Raw genomic sequence first — 20,610 nt, forward strand, 5'->3', positions numbered from 1 at the left:
GTCAGCCCTTCACCTCTTCCTACTGCTGATGAACGGTTGATGAGGGTGTGTGGGAAACATTCAGTTTAGAGGATGGGGCCCACCCACCCCAGGGTGGTTTAGGGTTATACCCGCTCTCCCTAAACTGCCCTGAAGCCTCTTCAGTGCTTTCCTTCCAAGTGGGCGAACCCTTCACCATCTCTATTTTAGTAGAAGGACAGATGCCATCTGATGCTTGTGGTGCAGAAGATTGTGTGTGTTGTCTTGGCCTCATTTTGGGTTTTTTTTTGTTTGTCTTTTTTCCTTTTTGGCCATGCCATATGGCATGTGGGATCTTGGTTCCCTGATCTTGGTTCCCTAACCAGGAATCAAACCCACGCCCCCTGCAGTGGAAGCACGGAGTCTTAGCCACTGGACCGCCAGGGAAGTCCCATCTTAGCCTTGTTGATGGCCGTTCCTGATTAGGTGTGTAGTCTTTTCTTATAGACTTTTGTACTCTTCCCTTGTCCTAAGGCTGTCTGCCAGTGTCTCTAGTAGCAGCTGTTATATATAAACACTTAATGCGGCCAGTATGGTAAAGCCTACATAATCCCACAGATAATGAGGAGTGGGCTATTGGCCAAGTTTTACTTTTCTGGACATGTCACTTGTGGGGTGGGTGTCTCCAGGGGTGAGGGACGGATTTGCTTCCATCCGTTTCCTGGGCAGTGTCTACAAAGGTATCCCTGGTACGTGATGCTGATAGAGACACATATAGGGCCTTTTTCTGGAATTTCCTCATAGTAGGCCTGATTATGGGGGGAGGTGTTGGGGGTTCTGAGGGAGCCCAGTAAATAACACCATCCTTCCCCTCGGAGGTTTTGAACAAATTGACAAAAAAGACTACAGTTTCAGCGGGTAGATGCCAAACATCACCTTTATCCCCCCAGAAGTCGATGTAAGACATTGTGATTCGTATCTGCAAGGAAGTGGTCTTCCTACTACTGAACCCCAAAATGAGTCAGACTTAACCCATTTGGGGACCCCACCTGAGCCAGGGAGCACTTCCTCTGCAGGGGCACAGTTTGCTGGGAAGAGCTGCAGGCGTGTTCTCTGGGGGCAACTCTCCTCAGAGGGAAAGCGGGAGAGGAAAGGCTAGCCAGCCAGACCCCATTTGCCCCACAGCCTTAGTGCTGAGCACTGCATCTTCCTGGGGCCAGCAGAGTGAGGGGGGGACAAGGTCAGGGCAGTGCCCTACTGGAAGCCTGGAGATGGCATCGCCAGGAGCAACTCCTGAGGAAGTGTTTGTTCTCCCCAACCTTATGCTGAAACTGCAGACTATTTTAAATGCACTCAAGGGCTTCAGAACAACCATGTTTTTACAAGCACTTGTTATACTCTTATCCGTTAGTTAAAGTAGTCCCTTTGAAGCTTTCTGTTGGGTAATGCTTTTATAACTGTGGTGGTATGATCTGGAATATACTGGAACTAATGTGAAAACTTGTGAAATTTAGATTCTCCTCTGATTGCTTTAAACAGTGGATCTCTGTTCAGTAAGGCCCTGCAGTGGGAGCCATGGGTCATTCAAACTTGAGAGAAAAGGAGCTTCTAACCCAGAGACAGGTATGAAGTCTTCTGAGGCTTAAAACCAGGTAGAAGTTGTGTCTTATGAGAGGATGCATGAAGTGCTGTGGAAGTTTGGAGGCAGGGAGACCAAGGGCTAAGGCTGCCTTGTTCGTCTACACCAGGTCCTACTCCATCTCGGTGGTGGTTTCCACTCTTCTCTTCTTCTTAACTTGGTTTAATCTTAAATGTTTGTGACAAGAAGTTTGAGAGGAGGAATACTTGAAAGGGTAGAGTTTAACTCTTATTCTGAAGGTCTGTTTAATCTCCCACTTCTTACCTTAGCTTTTCAGGTAACTTAATATTCTCTTTTTAAATGAACAAGCATTGGCTTAAGGACCCACTGTGGGGCTTCCCTGGTGGCTCAGTGGTTAAGAATCCGCCTGCCAATGCAGGGGACACGGGTTCGAGCCCTGGTCTGGGAAGATCCCACATGCCGCGGAGCAACTAAGCCCGTGTTCCACAACTACTGAGCCTGCGCTCTAGAGCCCGTGAGCCACAACTGCTGAGCCCACGTACCACAACTACTGAAACCCGCATGCCTAGGGCCCGTGCTGCGCAACAAGAGAAGCCACGACAATGAGGAGCCCACGCACGGCATCAAGGAGTAGCCCCCACTCGCCGCAACTAGAGAAAGCCTGCATGCAGCAACGAAGACCCAACACAGCCATAAATAAAGAAGGAAGGAAGGAAGGAAGGAGGGAGGGAGGGAGGAAGGAAGGAAGGAAAAATTAAAAAAAAAAAAAGGCCTCAGTGTGTCACTGTGATAGGAACTGCCAGTGTGTCCATAGTGCTCTTAAGAAGCTTTCAGTCTCCGTAGAATTAGGCTTTGGATCCCAGAAACACAATCTGAAACTACAAATGTATAGTACCTCTTAGAGATGAACCCATCAGAAACATTGTTACTGGAGGTAAAGATAATTTGGGAACCACAGGACCTATTTTAGGATATGACTTTCATAATAATAATTTTAACATTTGATTACCATCCAAGTAACCTGACGCATGGAACAGTCCCTAACAACTCCAGTTAGGATCTGACTGTTCATAGAACATTTAAGAAACAGAAGATTTAAAAAAAAGAAAAGAAAGAAGAGAAACAGAAGGTGTTGACTGGTGTCGCTAGGGAAGGCTTCGTGGAAGAAGTGACTTGTGTGATAATAATGAATATTTCAATTGCTAATATCTGTTGGGTGATACCACGTGCCAGGTTTTATTCTAAGCACTTTACATTATCATCTCAGTTCATGACCACTGTACTCAGCTGAGCAGTATTATCCCTGCTCTACAGATGAGGAAACTGAGGTACTGAGTCATTTAAGTACCTTGCCCAAGGTCTCCAGCTCTAAGTGGTGGAGTTGGGATTTGAATCCAGGCTGACTGAGTTCTTAGTGACTAGGCTCTGTAGGTAGAAAAAGGACAACGCATGTGTAGAAGGACAGGGAGGAAACATGGGCAGGTAGAATGACGTGCAGGAATCTCAGTGCTGAGGTGAGGCATTTGGCCGTGGTCTCATGGCAAGTGGGAAGCCATTATAGATTCTTGAGTAGGAGGCTGTTGTCATAGAAACAGGCCGAGATACTCAGGGAGGTGAGCCCAGCAGTGGTGTGTGTGCAGTGTGACTTGGGGTCAGAGCAGAGGGAAGGAGGAAGGGAGGGAGAGAGGGAAGGAGCAACCCCGAGGCCTCACAGAGGCTCTTGTAAATGTTTCTGTGCCTGTCCCCTGAAGGTACTGATTTGAAAATGGTTTGGCTGGGCTTCCTGAATAGGGAATGAGGCCCCTGTGGGTGAAACCAAGACTTTCCCATCTCTAAGGCCTCACAGGGGGCCAGCCAGCTGGTCACCAAGTCAGCTTGTTTCTGGGCCTATAGAATAGAGGCTGGCCTCACCCTCAGGCGGTGCTTGAGGGCGGGGCGCTGAAAGGTCCCTTGGGGGATGCACACTGGGCTTCTGCTGCAGTCCTCCCTCCTTGTTGGCCTGGGGAAATGGTTGAGGGTGTGACAGGAAGAGGAGAAGCACATATCCTTGTAACAGCCCAGATGGGAGAGCACAATTGCCTCCTACCCGGCATCCTTGCATTCCTGCGCAGTGGCCAGGGCTCCGTCCGGAGCCACGTGGCCTTTGGTGTGCAGATTTTGAACACAAGGCAGTGCCTTTTCAGTTGTTTTCAGTTTTTGCCTTGGCTTCCCAATGCGGCCTGTGTTGTAGTTTGAGCCAGAGGGAACTGCAAAGAACTGCTGGGCCAGACTTCGTCCCGCCTGTTCTCTCTCGGGAAACTCCTCTTTCCCGTGAGAACTTTGGCTCTGCTGTGCTGGTTGAATGGGATGCGATTTCTGTCTTCTCCTGGAGCATTTTTCCCATCTCAAAACATACCAGCCATTTTATTGCAGGTCATTCTTGTCAGTGACCATGTAATTCACGCAGGAACAGTCTTGAGATATTTGATGCTTGTGGGGATTAAAAATCCATTTTAGAATGTAGAACAGCAACCACAAAATGGGCGAGAGATTTAAGCCTCCTGACCGGCACCACTAAATCAAGGTGTAACTTCTGTGTGGAGACCCATGATGACACTTTGAGTTTGGGCGTCCTAGGAAGCTGCACGGGCATTTGGGGAGGGAGGAGAAAGGAAGGCTCTTCTTGTTTCCTGTGGGACAGGAGCCTCTAAGACTAAGCCTGCACTGGGAAAGGGAGGACAGGACATCTACGTGGCTCTCAAGGCTTATTTCCTGCGAGCTGTGTGCCAGGCTGAGGGAAGAAGAGCCCTAAAGGTTCCTGAGTGGAAGAATCCATTTTCTCCATCCCACGTTCCACTTGGTGCCCAGGCTGCTCTGAGGCATTGACATGGGTGGTAGGTAGTACCTGAACCTTTGCTTTTTTTTTTTTTTTTTCTTCCAGAACCAAAACATACCTCCCACATCGTGGAAGACGTGTTTGTGTTGTTGTTCTAGTGTGTTTCTTTGCTTGAAATTTAAATCTTGAAGAATCATTCCTTGTATTGAGAGGAGAAGCTCCTATGATGTTTGTTTTTGATAGCAATCTTTTTTTGTTCCTTCAGGGTTTTTTTTGTTTTTTTTTTTCTTTTTGCGGTATGCGGGCCTCTCACTGTTGTGGCCTCTCCCGTTGCGGAGCACAGGCTCCGGATGCTCAGGCCAGCGGCATTTGGGATCTTCCCGGACTGGGGCACAAACCCGTGTTCCCTGCATCGGCAGGCGGACTCTCAACCACTGCACCACCAGGGAAGCCCCCTTCAGTTGTTTTAAAAGGTGTTAACGTTTTGTTTGTACTCTTACTGAATCTCTTTTGGAGACATGGTTTGCTTTATACATTATTTTCTGCTGGTGAGTTTGGGTCAGTTTTCCTCTGAGTGAGTAAGAATGTGGAAATTGAACCATTCCTATGATTGGATGAGAAGAGCTTTTCCGTTCTTTTCAGCACAGGATGATAATGTTGCAGGGTAGAGTGGGCTTCAAAGGAGGGTTGGACGAGATCTGACAGGACCCAGAGTTGAGGGGGGCTGAGGGCTGCAGTCTCCTCAGTGTCTTAAAAGCAGCTTCTGAATTCCATTCTCTCCCTGGACTTAATGAAAACCAGCTCTTGATGGTAGAACCCCTGATGCTCCAGCCTCCCCCACTAGCCAGTGATACACCCAGAGACTTCAGGTGCGCCTGGAAATCTCCTAGCTCAGGCATTGTTAAGTTGGCTTACAGGCTCTTGTTTGGCCAGCAGATTTTTCTGTTTTTAATGTGCATTTAGCTGCCTGCTTCTTGCATTTGGCAAGAAGTAAGGGGCTAGCATGCTGTAGCTCGCCACAGGCCCCATCACTGGATGTTTACTTACATCAGGTCCCATACATTTACCCTTACTTCTTGCCCCCCAAGAATAGCATTTGGATTTGAAACTCCTGAAATAGCTTAAACTCTCTGAGTTCATGAGTTTCTGAAAAGGCTGTAATTGTCAGAACGGACACCAGGCTTCTTACCCACCCCTGACGGTGAGCAGTAGGGAGGTTGCTTAATGTGCTCCAGTGGTCTTTGCAGATCTTTACGCACAGCCCCAGGCCGGGGCCCGAGAAGCCTGTCTCTGCCGTAACTCGTCTACCCTTGGCACGCTGGAATCTGGCATTTTTATCCAAGTAACTATTTAGAAATTGTTCTGGTCACTTTGGTCCACTGGACTCAATGGACCACTCAGTTACAGGACTAAGTGGAGGTGGGACACTGCTTGGATCTAAATCTGCCCCTCCTTCAGTTACATTTCCAAGTTACAGTCATCACCTCCCCCCACCCCTTTAAAAAAGTCTTAAGTAGGTATTCTACTCGCAATTTCTACAGTTATCATGAAGTCCAAAATTTGCCAGGGAAGGGCAACAGGGATGGATGTTGAGGCTGCCAACTGTGGATTTAGGCCCCTGGAACAGAGGTAGCAGGATGGGCTTAAAGGACTTTTCTCTATTTATTCAGAAAATCCAGTCTCTCTCAACACATTCCCTGGAGGTGATATATAAATTAGCTTTGGTCTGTATTTCTCAGTCATTTTCACTGTTCATTAGAAGAAGGAGATGTGGTAATGGGAAATTCATGTACATTAGCTGTATTAACATAAGATTATGTGGACATAAGTGGATGAAAATGAAATAAAGGAGGACTGTTTATAGCCAGGCTCGTTCTGAGGCCATATCCACATCTGGTCATCCATTCCCCCCCCGCCCCCCACGAGTGTAGTGGTCACCTCCTGGCCTGAGCCCTTCTCCTTTGCCTGCTTTCCCTGAGCCGTGCTTTCATTTTCTGCTTTGGTTATTCCTAATGTTTATCTGCTGGTTGAGGCACACTTTTCTCAGGACAGTGCTGGGGACAGATCCATTCTCCCCCTTTTTTCTAGGTCCAGTGCTGACCACATACTTTCCCCACGCAGGTCATAAAAGGGGTGGGTTTCTACTCTGCATTCAGGCAGTCCTGATTCGACCCCACCAGGCTCCTTGATGTCCTGTTCCAATTGTCTTATTTAGATTTGGATTGTCCCCATGTCCCTAGCTTCACACGTTCACTTCCCCTCAGACTTCTTTCTCCAGATAACTAACCCCATGGGTGACCCCATGAGGATGCTGTTTGTTCTTGTATGTCTCCCAGATGATACTCCATTTTCAAATTCTGGAGTTCCCACAGTGTAGCAACTGTAGATGAACACAGAGCTACTTTCCTCAGAGACGACTTAGATTTCAAAACACTCTCCTGAGTAGACACCCTGTGGTCAGTTCACAGTGACATTTAACCATACTTCGGTGGTTCCTAGAGTTGACAGAGCTTTGATCCAGCATGTTAGAGATGCTGAAATTTGGTAACGAGCTACTCTACTTTTTTTTAACCTACAGTATTAGGAATATGAAAGCATTAGAATAAGTACTGGTTTTGGGAAAGCCCTCCCAGTCCCGTTCCCGTTCCCGTCCCCGTCACAGGAGGTAAAAAAAAAAAAAAAATACATGAAACAAAGTTACTAGTTAAAGGATCTAGTTAAACAGATAAGAGATGGAAAAAAGGATGCAGCTCCCATTCATAAGTGTTCTGCCCAGTGAAGAGACAGCAGGTACTATGCGATGTTAAGTGTCACGCAGAGAAAATATTGCTCTTTTTAGAGTATAATTTGGATAAAACATGATTTTAAAGTGGAAGAATCTTAAGTTATAACCCTAACCACCCCCCTCATTTGACAGATGAGAGGTTGTGGCGCAGGGCAGGGAGGTGGCTTGTCCAATGCCATGACACCAGGTAGAGCTGGGACAAGGACCCAGGAGTGCTGGTCCCCGGCCAGGGGTGCCTCTCTGGCCTGTACGACTGGGTTCGGCTGTTGCTCAGATGTTCACAGAAGTAGCAGAGGAAGCCTTAGCAAACTTATCCTTCCTCTTGATTCCTGATCTTTCTTCTGGACTTGCTGGTGAGGGAGAAGTATTTCCTCTGGAAATAGTACCACCTCGGGCCCTCAGTGGCTTTCTTAGCTTATCTTCCCCACTTGCCTCCTTCCCTTTGTAAAGCCAGAAGCTGGGCTCTAGGGATGATGGTTAGTCTGAAATAAAAAATAGGGGCAACCACAAATCCAATACTTATTTATTCGTTGGCATTGCATGTGAAATAGAACCTGCCTTCAAGTTGTGTTTGGTGTGACCATCTTTTCAAAGTAAACAAACAGCAGCAATGAAAAATATTCCAGTTTGATCCCAAACACCATGTAGTTTGTTGCAGCATAGAATGACAGGTATTCATGCTGAAGCTGGAAAGTCTGGCTCTTGTTTTGATCTTGGTCATTACTGGTTTCATGTTAAGAGAACTGTGTACCTGAGACGTAGCATCGTGCATTGAAGTTTTCGGGAGTAGAACTCTCCATTCTCAGCTGGCATTTTATGCTTTTGTGTTAGAACAAGTGTTGAATTAGTGCCAAAAAAAATATTGCTGACCCAGTTATTTGAGTGTGGAGTATTTTTTTTTTTAATCCAGCTGAGATAGAATGCTTTTCAAAAGTCCTCGTTCTGAACAGCAGCTGAGTTCTTTGTACGGTTGTACTTTATATGTGTCCAGTGTATCAGCGAGTGTGTTTCTGAGGTTAAAGGTGGGCCTGGGCCATTGAACTTCAAGTTCTTTGTAGAACACGGAGGGAAAATTCTCACTGTGGCCTGATCAGAGTTTCCCTGGGGTGCGCTGGCAGTGAGGTTCCACCTCTTAAATCTTGTGGGTCCCCTCCTCTCTAAGTTGGGGTGACTCTGGGGACACATGTTTCCAAACAGTTTTATCTTAGGTCTCAAGTTCATCCAGGCATAACACCACCTGGAGAAAACAGTCCCTGCAGTCCTCCCATCCCTCGCTTCTCTCATGGCTCAGGCCCCAACCTCCTGTGCTCAGTGAATGCGGGGAGAGTGATGGTTGGAAATAGTGTGGTTCTACAGGCAGTGATCTGAACTAATGTAAACCCTGCTGAGAGCCTTTTTGAGTCTGAACCAAAGACAAAGAGGTTTGATCCTAGTCCAGTAATAATGAGCTTACCAGGAGCCAGAAAACAAGAAACAATAGTTATTGTCTTCGGTCTGGAGGATCCATTACCCAGAAGCTTTGGGGGAGCATCGGATGTTAACAGGATCTCTATTTCAGGATCCATCCAACTGTAGGAGGGGTACAATGATAAGATGTGAGAACTGAAGTTTTCCTGATCCTTTTTTCTGTGACCATCAAAAGCACCTGTTAAGCAACTGTCCATAGACGGGACCGCGAAGCTCTCTGCAGATAAATGGGACAGACAAGAGCTTATGGTTGGAAACAGCTCTGTTATAAAAATGGAGCCAGAGGGAACAAAGAGCACAATACACAACAGTAGCCTCAGATCGCTGGGAGCAGGAAACATAAATATTGTGAATAGTTGAGTCTTGATACTCGATAACAGAGTTTAAAAGGGTGATCGTGTTACTTGGTTAAACTGTAATCCGAGTTCATGTTTTAAAATATCTTTTAAGTCACGTAATTGATCCCTCCCTCCCTCCCTCCCTCCTTTCTTTCCTGCCTATGTAAGTGCCAGGCACTGTGGCAGGTGCAGGGGATGTGGGTGTGAGTAACATACAGTTGTCCCTAGAGAATTGGGCCTCAGGTGGAAAGTATATAAAGAAGATGCCCCCAGCATTAGGCTGCATAGTTAAAAATAATCTGGGGCTTCCCGGGTGGCGCAGTGGTTGAGAGTCCGCCTGCCGATGCAGGGGACACGGGTTCGTGCCCCGGTTCGGCAAGATCCCACATGCCGCGGAGCGGCTGGACCCGTGAGCCATGGCCGCTGAGCCTGCGCGTCCGGAGCCTGTGCTCCGCAACGGGAGAGGCCACAACAGTGAGAGGCCCGCGTACCGCAAAAACAAACAAACAAACAAAAATCTGAATTCGTTGGCAACTGTTGGAGACGGTGGTGTTAGCTGTCCCTTCTGTTGACCTTTGGGGTGACGTTAGAACTCAGGAGTGCTTTTTCCCCATCCTCATGGGAGACTGGGAGCCGAGGTGAGGTAGGAGGTTTGTAAAAGGGACTGGAGTGTGTTGCCCTCTAAAGCAGGGTTGAGCTTAATCACAAGGGGGGTTGGGTATTTGGGGAGGGTGTGGTTTTTAAATTTCAGTGAGGCTGTTTATACAGTCTTAAAATTAAGTCTAAAATTATCTCTCTACATGCCGGCTTTCATCTGTGTGGGTTTTATTTTTGGTTCCACACGCCATGTTTGTATAACAGATGTGAGGTTTTTTCCTACTATGCGGGCTTCTGACCCACAGAAAAAAAAGCATTGAACTCACAGGCATGTCCTCCACCACCTCCTCCACAAAGCTTTTTTTTTTTTGCAGGCAGATAAATTAAAATCCTTAAGCTGCAGCTCTGAAAATGACATATGGGAGATGTACGATTTAATTCTCTTAAAGCACAAGTTCCGCCAGTCGCATCTCTGCTGTTCCTTTGACTTAGGATCCGTAGAATAAGTCATCACCAGTTGTCATTTGCCTTTGAGATGCTAATTCATGCTTCAGCAGCAGCTCAGCGCAGCTCCTCAGCTCTACTTCCTAGTCCTGGGCCAGGGAAACTTTTCCTGTAAAGAGCCAGCTAGTAAACGTTTCAGCTGGGAGGGCCTTGTGGTCTTTAGCAACTACTCAACTCTGCAGCCAAAACAGAATGCCAGCAAATGAGCGTGGCCGTGTTCTCTATTTACATGAACAGGAGCTAGCTGGATTTGACCCACACTCTGTCCTTTGCTTCGCTGGCCTGTGGTAGACCTCAGTGGCCCTGTGCCTGTCATATGCAGTTATTCTCTCCTTCTCCCTGAAGGGGAAACTTGAATGGCCTAAACTTTGTGCTGAGGGTACCGGAGCTCCTGATTAAGTTGCAAATACTGGGCTGTGTGAGCTCGTATGTACTGGGTTGACTAGGCAAGAACAATGTAGGGATAAATTCAGTGTGACACGTTCAACAATATGATGTCTTACTCTTCCTGGCCTTTTGAAATACATGGTAAATCATTCACAGGTTAAAAAAAATAATCAGCAGCCCTTCTTTTTAGGTAGCCAAACCAAGCATTTTGGTGATTGGGAAGAAGTGGGGATGGAGAAAATGAGTGTGTGGGTACCCCAGTTCTTTGCTCCTGGGGGCCCCCAATTCCTGGTCCAGTGTAAAATGGGAAGGATGCTGGGCCAGAAACTGAAATGTCTGCCTGGCCGGGTTCTGAGAACTAGGACTGGGGAACAAGTGACTAGGGGCTCTCAGAATCTTGAGGGTATAGGTTTGGTAGGATTCAGTCTTTTGGAGGATATTAGGTTCTTGTGTCCCACCTAAGGCAAAATCATGGATAGTTGAAATTAAACCATGAAAATGCCTGAAATATCCATAAAGCAGGGCACACATGGCTTTGTGTGTACAGCATTTCACTAGAAAGGTAGCTCCTTGTTAGCATGGATTTTTTAACCTGTTTTATTCGCTGCTTGAATCTCCATATCCTAGAACAGTACCTGTACATAGTAGATATGAATGAGTCAGGGAATGAGCAAACCCTGTGCTGTGACGCTTAGGTACAGTTATATAATATATCGTGTGGGATGAAGAATACACACGTAAACTCTAATTTCACTGGGCTTTTAATAATTATTTACAGAAAACAGCCATGAGCGTAGTTGGATTTGCATATGATATGTCACCACTCTATTCCAGGTTCACAAGTTCAAGAGGAAGTTAGCTGATTTGGTGCTCACTTAGGCCATAAGCACATCTTCCCACTGATGAGTGGTCTGACTAGAAAGCTCTGCCTGTTTAGACATTTAGTCCTCTTAACAGAAACTTCAGCATCTCTGTGTTCAAGAGAGAACTGTCAGTGGGCCTTGTTCCTCTCAGGGGGACACAGAGTTCTCTATCAGACCCTGCATTCTGTGGGAGGGAGTGTGGGCCAATAACCGTATTTGCCATCTAGAACAAAGTCCAGGCCTCCATAGCTGCAGTTTTGTCTCTGAGATTAGGTGTGGATTTGTTTTCTGGACTCAGAGGGCCCCCCTGTTTCCACCCCTTTTCTCTTGATTATGGGGGGCAGTGCTTACTGAGATGCTGACCCTAGGGGGGAGCAGCAGAGACTTTCCTGGCTCCGAGATGGGTGTGTAGGGGGCTCTGCGGGCATCTCTGTGCCTCTCTCCTGCTCTCCCTGTTCTCCCCAACCCTAGAGTTTTCAGAAGCCCTCCCTGGGGAGAGTTTGGCAGTGTCGGTTAAAATTTAACCAATTTTATGACTCAGTATTCATCTTCTGGATGTCAGTCCTCCTAAATGCTCTACCTGTGCAGAGAGAGATATGCACAATATGGGAACTATCCATTGTACATTGTTTATAAGAGTGAAAACTCAGAAACAACGTAAATGTCTGCCACTAGCGTCACAGAAACTAAATTATGATTGGTCTGGGTTGTGGATTTCTGTATAGTAGTTAAAAAGGATGCAAATAGATTTATGTGTTGAACACGCAACAATCTGTGAGACGTAATGAGAGGGGAATAACACAGCAAAGGGCCTAAAAGGATCCACATGAAAGCGTGACAGTGGTTCCCTCTGGGAAGCAGTCAGGTTAGGGTTGGAGTAATGATGGGCAAGGGGATTCAGTTATCTATATCTGTTATAATTTACATTTTCTTTGGCAACAAGAATATAATTACGTATTGCTTGTATAATTGTAAATAAATATGTTTTAGAATGATGCTTGGACTCTTATGTTTGCAGTTAGATTTCTTGAAAGCAGGGGTGAAAGGGCCGCTGGGTTCACTTCCTGCCCGCCACCCAGCCCTCCTGACTGTCTCCTCTGCTCAGCCTTCAGCCCTCAGTCTGGCTTCTGCCCCCATCTGCTCTAGAGAGTATTCTGATCACTGCCCCAAATGACTCTTTGTTGGCAAATCCAATCTGCGTCGTCGTGGTATTTGACACGCTCTGCTTCTTGAAAGCCTCCCTCAGCTTCTCTCTGGTTCTGTACCTTTTCAGTTTCTTCCTTGGTTTTTTTCCCCTTCTTCCCAGTCCCCAAAGGTTTGCATTCCCCAGCATTCTGGGCTGTTCCCACCTCTGTCTCCCTCCCCCTCCTCTACCCGCATTCCTCTCCAGGTGAGTTTGTTTACTCCATTGAGTGCCTCCTTTGCCATCTCTGCTGGTCACTACCAAGTCCTTCTCTCTAGTCCTGCTGTCTTTCTGGAGCACTGCACCCTTGCTTAGCCATCTGCCCACATTTCCCCCGGATACTGGCCGCCTGTCGTTAAGAGAATGACTGCCCCTCCATCCTGAAACCGCTCTTCTGTGATTCCTATCCACTGCTGGGCCGCCGTCCAACCAACTGCCAAGCTAGGAACTGGGAATCTTAGTTCTGGGTTCCTCTGCCTTTCTTCCTAGGCCCCATCAAATCAGCACAACGGGACCTGTCTATTCCATGGCCCCAATCCCCACTGCCGTTGCCTAATTGAAGATTTATATGAGTTTTCACTGGGATTAACTCTTCTCTCTCCTTCAAGATTAGTAACTGGCGTGATTCTTGTTTGTACATTCTGCCTTCATGTTCCCTTAATTCCCTGAGCAGATTGACGTTAGCTGTCGCCTGCTTCCCTACTGAGGAAGAGCCCGTCGTGCCATCATTATTAGTCAGTTCTCTGCAAGTTGTCTTGTTTGGATTGAAAGCTTATTACTTAAAGTTTGGTTGGAGTTGTTTTCTAACTGTCTAATCATATTTGGGGTGGTTTGATCCTGACGAATGGCTCATGGTGGAGGAGAAGCTGTGAGCACCAGTGCCGTCTCTGTCTTGCATGCTTCCGAGATTCTGGGGAGTTACTATTTGGGGATGTTAAGTTCCTGTTGGCAGAGGTGGCAGGGTCAAATAAAACCAGGCTCGGTGAAATTTTAGTTCCCCTTATGGCTTTTAATAATGACACAATGTAGACTTTTCTCATAAAAATGTCTAGAAACCCGAACAAAAGAGATGTGAGATTGTAACTGTCTTTAAAAATACCCCCCCACACACAAAAAGGGCCTCAAAGGTAATAATTTACAGAGAAATGAGCCTTGGTTGCTAGAGGCCGTTGAGGGGAGGATGGAAGCTTATCTTAGTGTTCCCTGTTTCACAGCTCCTGTCCGTGGGTGGGTAACAGACAGGCATCACTCTCATGGACACTGGAATTTTTCCACAGACAAAAAGAAATTGTCTTAGAAAGTTTGAAAATAAGTGGAATATCAAAAAGGGGAGAGGGTCTCGATTCTGAAATTCATTTCAAGTAAGAGATACTAAACAGAACCTACAGATATGGTTCTTATAGGTTTTATGGTATCACTCCTGCTCAGCTGCCCAAAGCTTTCTCTGCAGCTTGGTTTCATTCAGTGCCCTAAAAATTTGATGTAATGAAATGTAAGACTCATTCGCTTTGCTAATATGCCATTTTCTCATCTCTCCCAAATAATATTTTAATATTATAGGAGCACGCCGCTCCTTTTCCTCTTCATTTCTGTAAGAAACACTCCCAAATTCTATACTTTATTTCTAAGTTTGCAGCATGTGGGCCCCTGGCCAACTAGACCTGTAAGCCTTTCTATAGCTCTTCTATCGTTTGTTTGTATTTATTTACCTGAGATTGAAATTGTTTTGGAGGCATAGCTAGCATCTCTTCTATATAGATGGGTTACGGGGATTTTCTAGCTTCCATCTCTTTGAGCTTAATACTTGTGTTGATGTTTCAAAATGTCTTCTCTGATTTGGGAGTTCAGACATATTTTCTTTTGGGTGGCAACTAGGTCTCTGAAAGATAGGTAGTGAGCACTGTTTTTTAGAACTCAATTCTTATACAGGCATACCTTGTTTTGTTTTGTTGTCCTTTACTTTATTGCACTTCGCAAATACTGCGCTTTTTACAAATTAAAGGTTTGTGGGAATGCTGCATCTAGCAAGTCTGTTGGTGCCATTTTCTCAGCAGCATTGTTCACTTCATGTCTCTGTGTCACGCTTTGGTAATTCTCACGATATTTCAAACTTTTTCATTATTATTATATTTGTTATGTGATCAGTGATCTTTGATGTTACTGCCATGATTCACTGAAGGCTCAGATGATGGTTAGTGTTCTTTTAGCAATAAAATATTTTTAAATTAAGGTCTATACACTGCTTTTTTTAAAAAAAAAAACACATAGTGCTGTCGCACACTAAATAGACTGCAATGTAGTGTAAACATAATTTTTATATGCACTGGGAAACCGAAAGATTTGTGTGACTCGCTTTATTGAGACATGTGCTTTATTGCAGTGGTCTGGAACTGAACCCGCAGTATCTCTGATGTATGCCTATATATATGTGCCAGGGAAGGATTCACCTTATTGAAAGTTACCCTGTATGGTTGTCTGTTGGTATCTCTGGGGGATTGGTTCCAGGACGCTATCGGATACCAAAATCCACCAATGCTCAAGTACCTTATATAAAATGACATTGTATATTACTTAGGCACATCCTCTTATATTCTTTAAATCATCACTAGATTATTTATAATATCTAATACTATGTAGATAGTTACTGGTACATGACAAATTCAAGTTTCACTTTTTGGAACTTCCTGAAAAATAAAAAAATTTTTTTTAATATTTTCCATTTGTGGTTAGTTGAATCCACAGATGCAGAACTGGCAGATATGGGAGTCCAACTGTAACTTTCAATATGAATCCTTTGTAAAGTGAATAGAGCATCTACTGAGTTCTAAGATGTTCATCTCCCCCCATGTTTAAATCAGAATGCATCAATCAGTCAGGGGTTCATGTAATGTGCCTAACTCCCTCCCCGAGAAGTTCTTTTTATAAAATAGTACCTTAGAGTTAAGGAAGTTTACTTAATGGCTACTATGGATAAGGAACTGTGATGAGCACTTTTTACAGCGATTCACTGATTTAATTCTCAGGGTTGGAAGTCCATGTGAGCTTTTTATTCTTCCTGATAATTTGTGGCTCTTAGTTTGGTTGCTTGAGGGTTGGGGGGAAACCCTTGCCCTTGGGTCTGTACAGAACCAACACAGATGCAGTGTCCTTGGATACCCAGAACCAGGCATAAGAGGTAACACCCTTAGCAGGCCTGTCCCCTCTACCCCACGGTGTGGAATCTGTGTGTAATGTATGTTTTCTTTTTCTAAAACCGGGATGGAGCTTGGAACAGCAAATATTTAATCAGAGCAGATTCCCCTCGCTAAATCCTGCCAGCTTGTTCAACTCGGAGGTTCTTTGCCTAAAAATATTCACCACGTACTGAAGGCTAAACGACTAAGTCACCCACAGAGCATAAAGCAGGTCTTAGTATTTGGAGCAGGGGGTTGTTTGCCTACTGATATTTTGGATGAAGTATGCAGTGCCACATACTCACCCTTTGATGAGCCTAAGGGCCTCTGGCGGTAAACAAGGGTTTTAGGGGAGGGGGGATTTGTGGGGGATTGTAGGGTAGGCGTTCAGGCTTGCTGGCAGTAGTGTTCTTCTTGAACTGATCTGAGAAGGAGAAGAGAGAAGAGGGTGTGGGCTAGGGAGGTGGAGAAGAGTCTAATCGGGAAAGATGGGCTGGTGTAGACGAAAGGGATGCTGCCATGCACGTGTTGCAGTGGAAGTGAGGGCGGCGGGGTGCAGCAGGGATTAGCTTTGCTGATAGAGTGGGACACGGAAGGGAGGGAAAAAAGAGTTCCATGAATATTACAGAGCAGTAAATCCCATATGAACAAAACAGGACTAAGTGAGGTGGCATCTGTAAATCCTTTTACAGATTTAATGCAATGTTACCTCCTTATTTTTGGTACCACTCACACGGGTGCAGCTTTTGTTTCCTGCTAGAGGCTCTGAAACGTTCACTTGTGTGGCATCCCCCATTACTTCAGTATGTGAGGATCTTAACCATGTGAGTTTGCTCACTCACTGTGAAACACTGCTAAAAATTCAAGGTCCTTCAGAAGGCCCTTCCTGACTTCTCATTACCTGGGTGAGGGCACTTCCTGTATCCCGTATCCTTATCGCTATACTGAAGCAACTTCCAGGCCAGCCGTTCTCACTGGGATGCTCCAAGGCGCTTCCAACCCTATGTGTTAAAAGCAAACTCCCGATCTGTTCTTTTCAGTTCCACTCTTCGTCCTCTGCCAACCCTACTCCCCCACCACCCCCAACAGCTTTAAAAAAGCAGAAGAGGGCTTCCCTGGTGGCGCAGTGGTTGAGAGTCCGCCTGCCGATGCAGGGGACGCGGGTTCGTGCCCCGGTCCGGGAAGATCCCACATGCCGCGGAGCGGCTGGGTCCGTGAGCCATGGCCGCTGAGCCTGCGCTCCGCAACGGGAGAGGCCACAACAGTGAGAGGCCCGCGTACCGCCAAAAAATAAAAAAATTAAAAAAATAAAAGCAGAAGAGAACCCTCCCCGCATCCTTCACTTTCTCGCCATCCCTACAGTCCTGCCAACTATGACTTCTAGCCACAGAATTTCAATTTTCTCTGCTAGTAGTTTACCTTCTTCGATTGTTATCTGGACTGTTAATCCAGTGGCCCTGTAATTTATCCTCCTGCCTCAAACCTGTCCCTTTCCCATATGTTCACCACTTTGCAGCTAAAGGCATTCCAGCTTAAATAGTTGTTTCCCTTACAGGGTGGGAGCCAGACTCCTTAGCATGGCATACACCTGGCCCTTCCCACCAAGACCCTGCCTTCTTTTGAGCTTCATCTCTTGCCAAGGAATGCTTTTTTAGCATAAATATGTCCCATGCAATATTTAGTCTAAATATGTCCCAAGTGTTGTTATATTAAAAAATTAGCTATTATTTATCCAAAATTTAAATTTAACTAGACATTCTGTATTTTATTAGGCTTAGTGTTTTACCTGGCTTGGTCAAAAATATAGTAGTGTCTCTCTTTATGCATTTATTTCTTGCTCTGATCAAAAAGAAATTGGAGTTGCAGGAACTTGCTGACTGCAAAATATTTGGCATTTCTTTATGAAATCTTTTTTTTTTTCGGCTGTGCCACGTAGCATGCAGGATCATAGTTCCCCAACCAGGGATCAGACCCGTGTCCCCTGCAGTGGAAGTGCGGAGCGTAACCCCTGGACCGCCAGGGAAGTCCCATGAAATCTTTTATAGCTATTCATGGAAATTGAGGTATCCTAATAGGGTCTCAGTATTAATGCTTTTTTGCCTGAGACATTAATTTTGAAAAACATGCTTTGTTTGGAAAAGCACGTTTGAGATTCAGGTGTAGTAATGATTGCAGCTCTTTTCTGAGGGAGGGAACCCTCGTGGAGGAAGATGAACTGCAGTTAAATTTAGTCTTCCTTCTGTTTATGGAAATCTTAATAACCTCCACTGTTGTTGTTTCTTTAGGATATTTTCTGGAGAAGAAACTAAATTATCATGCTTCAGTTTTACCTCTAGTTTTATGTCATTTTTTTCCTGTTTTTTTTTTTTTTTTATCTTGTGAGTAAAGGCTGTAATGTGATTTTCAACTTATTTTCTGTTCTAAAGAGTATTCAGCTTTGATGTTGGTAAGAAGCAAGTTTTTTTTTTTTTAAACACTGACTAAATCTTTATTTTCTGACATTAGTAGAAACGTGCTGCTTGTTCTCATAATGTAAGATTTTAATTATTCTGATAATGTAAGTGGGTTTTACATTAAAACCTTCTAATTGTACTAGAATAAACCATTATCAACATTTATCAGAAGATTAAGGTCCGTAAATAAAGAGCTCCAGTGGATCAAGAAAAAAAATCCAATTAACTGCCAATTCACAGAGAATAATACAAATGGCCGTAAATTTAAGAAAAGATGTGAACCTTACTAGTAATGAGGAAGGCGGACATTAAAACAAGACAGTGTTTTTTTTTTTTTTTTTTTTTTTTTTTTTTTTTTGCGGTATGCGGGCCTCTCACTGTTGTGGCCTCTCCCGTTGCGGAGCACAGGCTCCGGATGCGCAGGCCCAGCGGCCATGGCTCACGGGCCCAGCCGCTCCGCGGCATATGGGATCTTCCCGGACCGGGGCACGAACCCGTGTCCCCTGCATCGGCAGGCGGACTCTCAACCACTGCGCCACCAGGGAGGCCCAAGACAGTGGTTTTTAACCTTTAAATTTGGTGCTCAGGTTGGGAATGTGAGCAGTCTCAAATATTACTGGTAGGATGTAAAGGCAGCCTTTAAAAGTGTGATCTGACTTTATCTCGTGAAATTTTAAAATGTAGATACTACTTGACCCACTGATTTCATTTCCAGGTCAGGAGCTTATCCTATATAAATAATGGCATATGTGCAATTATTCTCTATATTTATGCATTTCAAGAAAAATTATACCCGTGGGACTTCCCTGGTGGTCCAGTGGGTAAGTCTCCGAGCTCCCAATGCAGGAGGCCTGGGTTCGATCCCTGGTTGGGGAACTAGATCCCACAGGCCGCAACTAAGACATCTGCAGGCCGCAACGATAGATTCCACATGATAGATTCCGCATGCCGCGACTAAGACCGGCACAGCAAAAATGAATGAATGAATAAAGAAAAATATACCTGTGTATTATAAGTATCATTTTTTAAAACTCTGATGCTGGATTTCAGAATTCATTAGGAGTAAGTGGAGGTGGAGTGGTATGTTATGAGCACTATATGTTTAAGAAAGATTCAGAGAAAGAAAGAGGTCTTTGGAAGAGAGACTTTCTTCTCAGTCTTAATTTCTCTCTGCATGTGGTGTATTTCACATTGGATTTTGACTTGTAGGCTGAAAGAACACTCCATTGGCAGCCCTTCTTTTCCTAGTTTTAACAAATGACTTTTTCTCTTTTTCTTCAGATCCCTTTTTTCGAAGATATCTGTAAAGGCATTAAAGCTGGCGACACCTGTGAGAAGCTGGTGGGGTATTCTGCGGTATATAGAGTCTGTTTTGGAATGGCCTGTTTCTTCTTTATATTCTGCCTCCTGACCTTGAAAATCAACAACAGTAAAAGTTGTAGAGCCTATATTCACAATGGGTGAGTCTTTGTGGGGATCCTTTCACCGTTCCTTATATTCAGAGCAACATTCCAGGACCTCTTCCACTCTTCAGACCCTCTGACTGCTTTCCTCTAGTTGAAATTGTTGACACTGATTTTAGGGAAGGTGGAACTTATACTTACCACCACACAGTGGCCTAAGAACTGGAATCCTATTTGTAACACTTGGTACCATAATGAGAAATGCATTGGAGATAAGAGTTTATTTCTTGTACCAAGAGCTTCCCCCAGGTCACTTCCACCCTTCAACAAGATGGTTTTGCACAATCAGAGGCCACACTGAAGTCTGTCTAATTATGGGAAAAGGCAGTCTCCAGTCACTTAATTACTTCCCCTCCATTTGGAGAGAACAGAATCGTGAATTGACACGCTTACCTCTAAGAGGTCTTTTGTCCTTCCTTGAATATCATTTAAATACATTTCCTTTTTTTTTTTTTTCTTCCCCTCCAGCTTTTGGTTCTTTAAACTTCTGCTGTTGGGGGCCATGTGCTCAGGAGCCTTCTTCATTCCAGATCAGGAGACCTTTCTAAATGGTACAAATGGGGTATTGGGGGTATCTATTTATTGTGTTTTTATTCACTTTATAAAACTGTTCGAAAGCGTAGTCCAGGGTGCCTTTGATATTGTAGGTTACTAACTTTCTTGTAGCTTAAAAAAAAAATCCTGCCTCAGCTGCCCACACTTCACCCACCCTCTGTACTTCCTCCTCCCCCGCCCCCGCCCCACTTCTCCCTCCCTGGGAGGGGTGAGAGGACCTTTAGTTACTCTACCGGTTGAAGAATTGAAATTAAGGTTATTAGCCTGAAGGGAATATGAAGCACTTAAAACTTGTTTGAAAACTAGTTTAGCCTGTCAGTGTGACCCAGGGAGACCTTGTTCTTTCTGAGCACTGCACACAAGCCCAAGGCTTCTTAGCAGCTTTAAATCTGCTGTAGCTATAATGGGGTAAGAAAGGCATCCTCCAGACTATTTCTTTTTTTTTCTTTTCTTTTCCGTACACGGGCCT

At 45.1% G+C, this 20,610-nt stretch overlaps 1 protein-coding gene across 4 annotated transcripts in view; it reads left to right on the forward strand.

Moving 5' to 3' along the window:
* Positions 1-20,610, forward strand: part of SERINC5 (serine incorporator 5) — a 196,505-nt gene that overhangs the window by 144,781 nt on the left and 31,114 nt on the right. For 3 of the 4 annotated variants that reach the window (XM_082624089.1, XM_082624090.1, XM_082624088.1), the window contains 2 exons: positions 19,405-19,583; positions 20,055-20,137. In XM_082624089.1, coding sequence (XP_082480215.1) covers positions 19,405-19,583; positions 20,055-20,137 — 262 coding nt within the window. Of the gene's footprint in view, positions 1-116; positions 1,582-19,404; positions 19,584-20,054; positions 20,138-20,610 lie in introns of those variants that run through there. The other variant, XM_082624091.1, reaches the window with a different exon arrangement.

Source organism: Mesoplodon mirus (assembly GCF_964341445.2).
Source record: "Mesoplodon mirus genome assembly, chromosome: 5".
Taxonomy (NCBI): Eukaryota; Metazoa; Chordata; class Mammalia; order Artiodactyla; family Ziphiidae; genus Mesoplodon; species Mesoplodon mirus.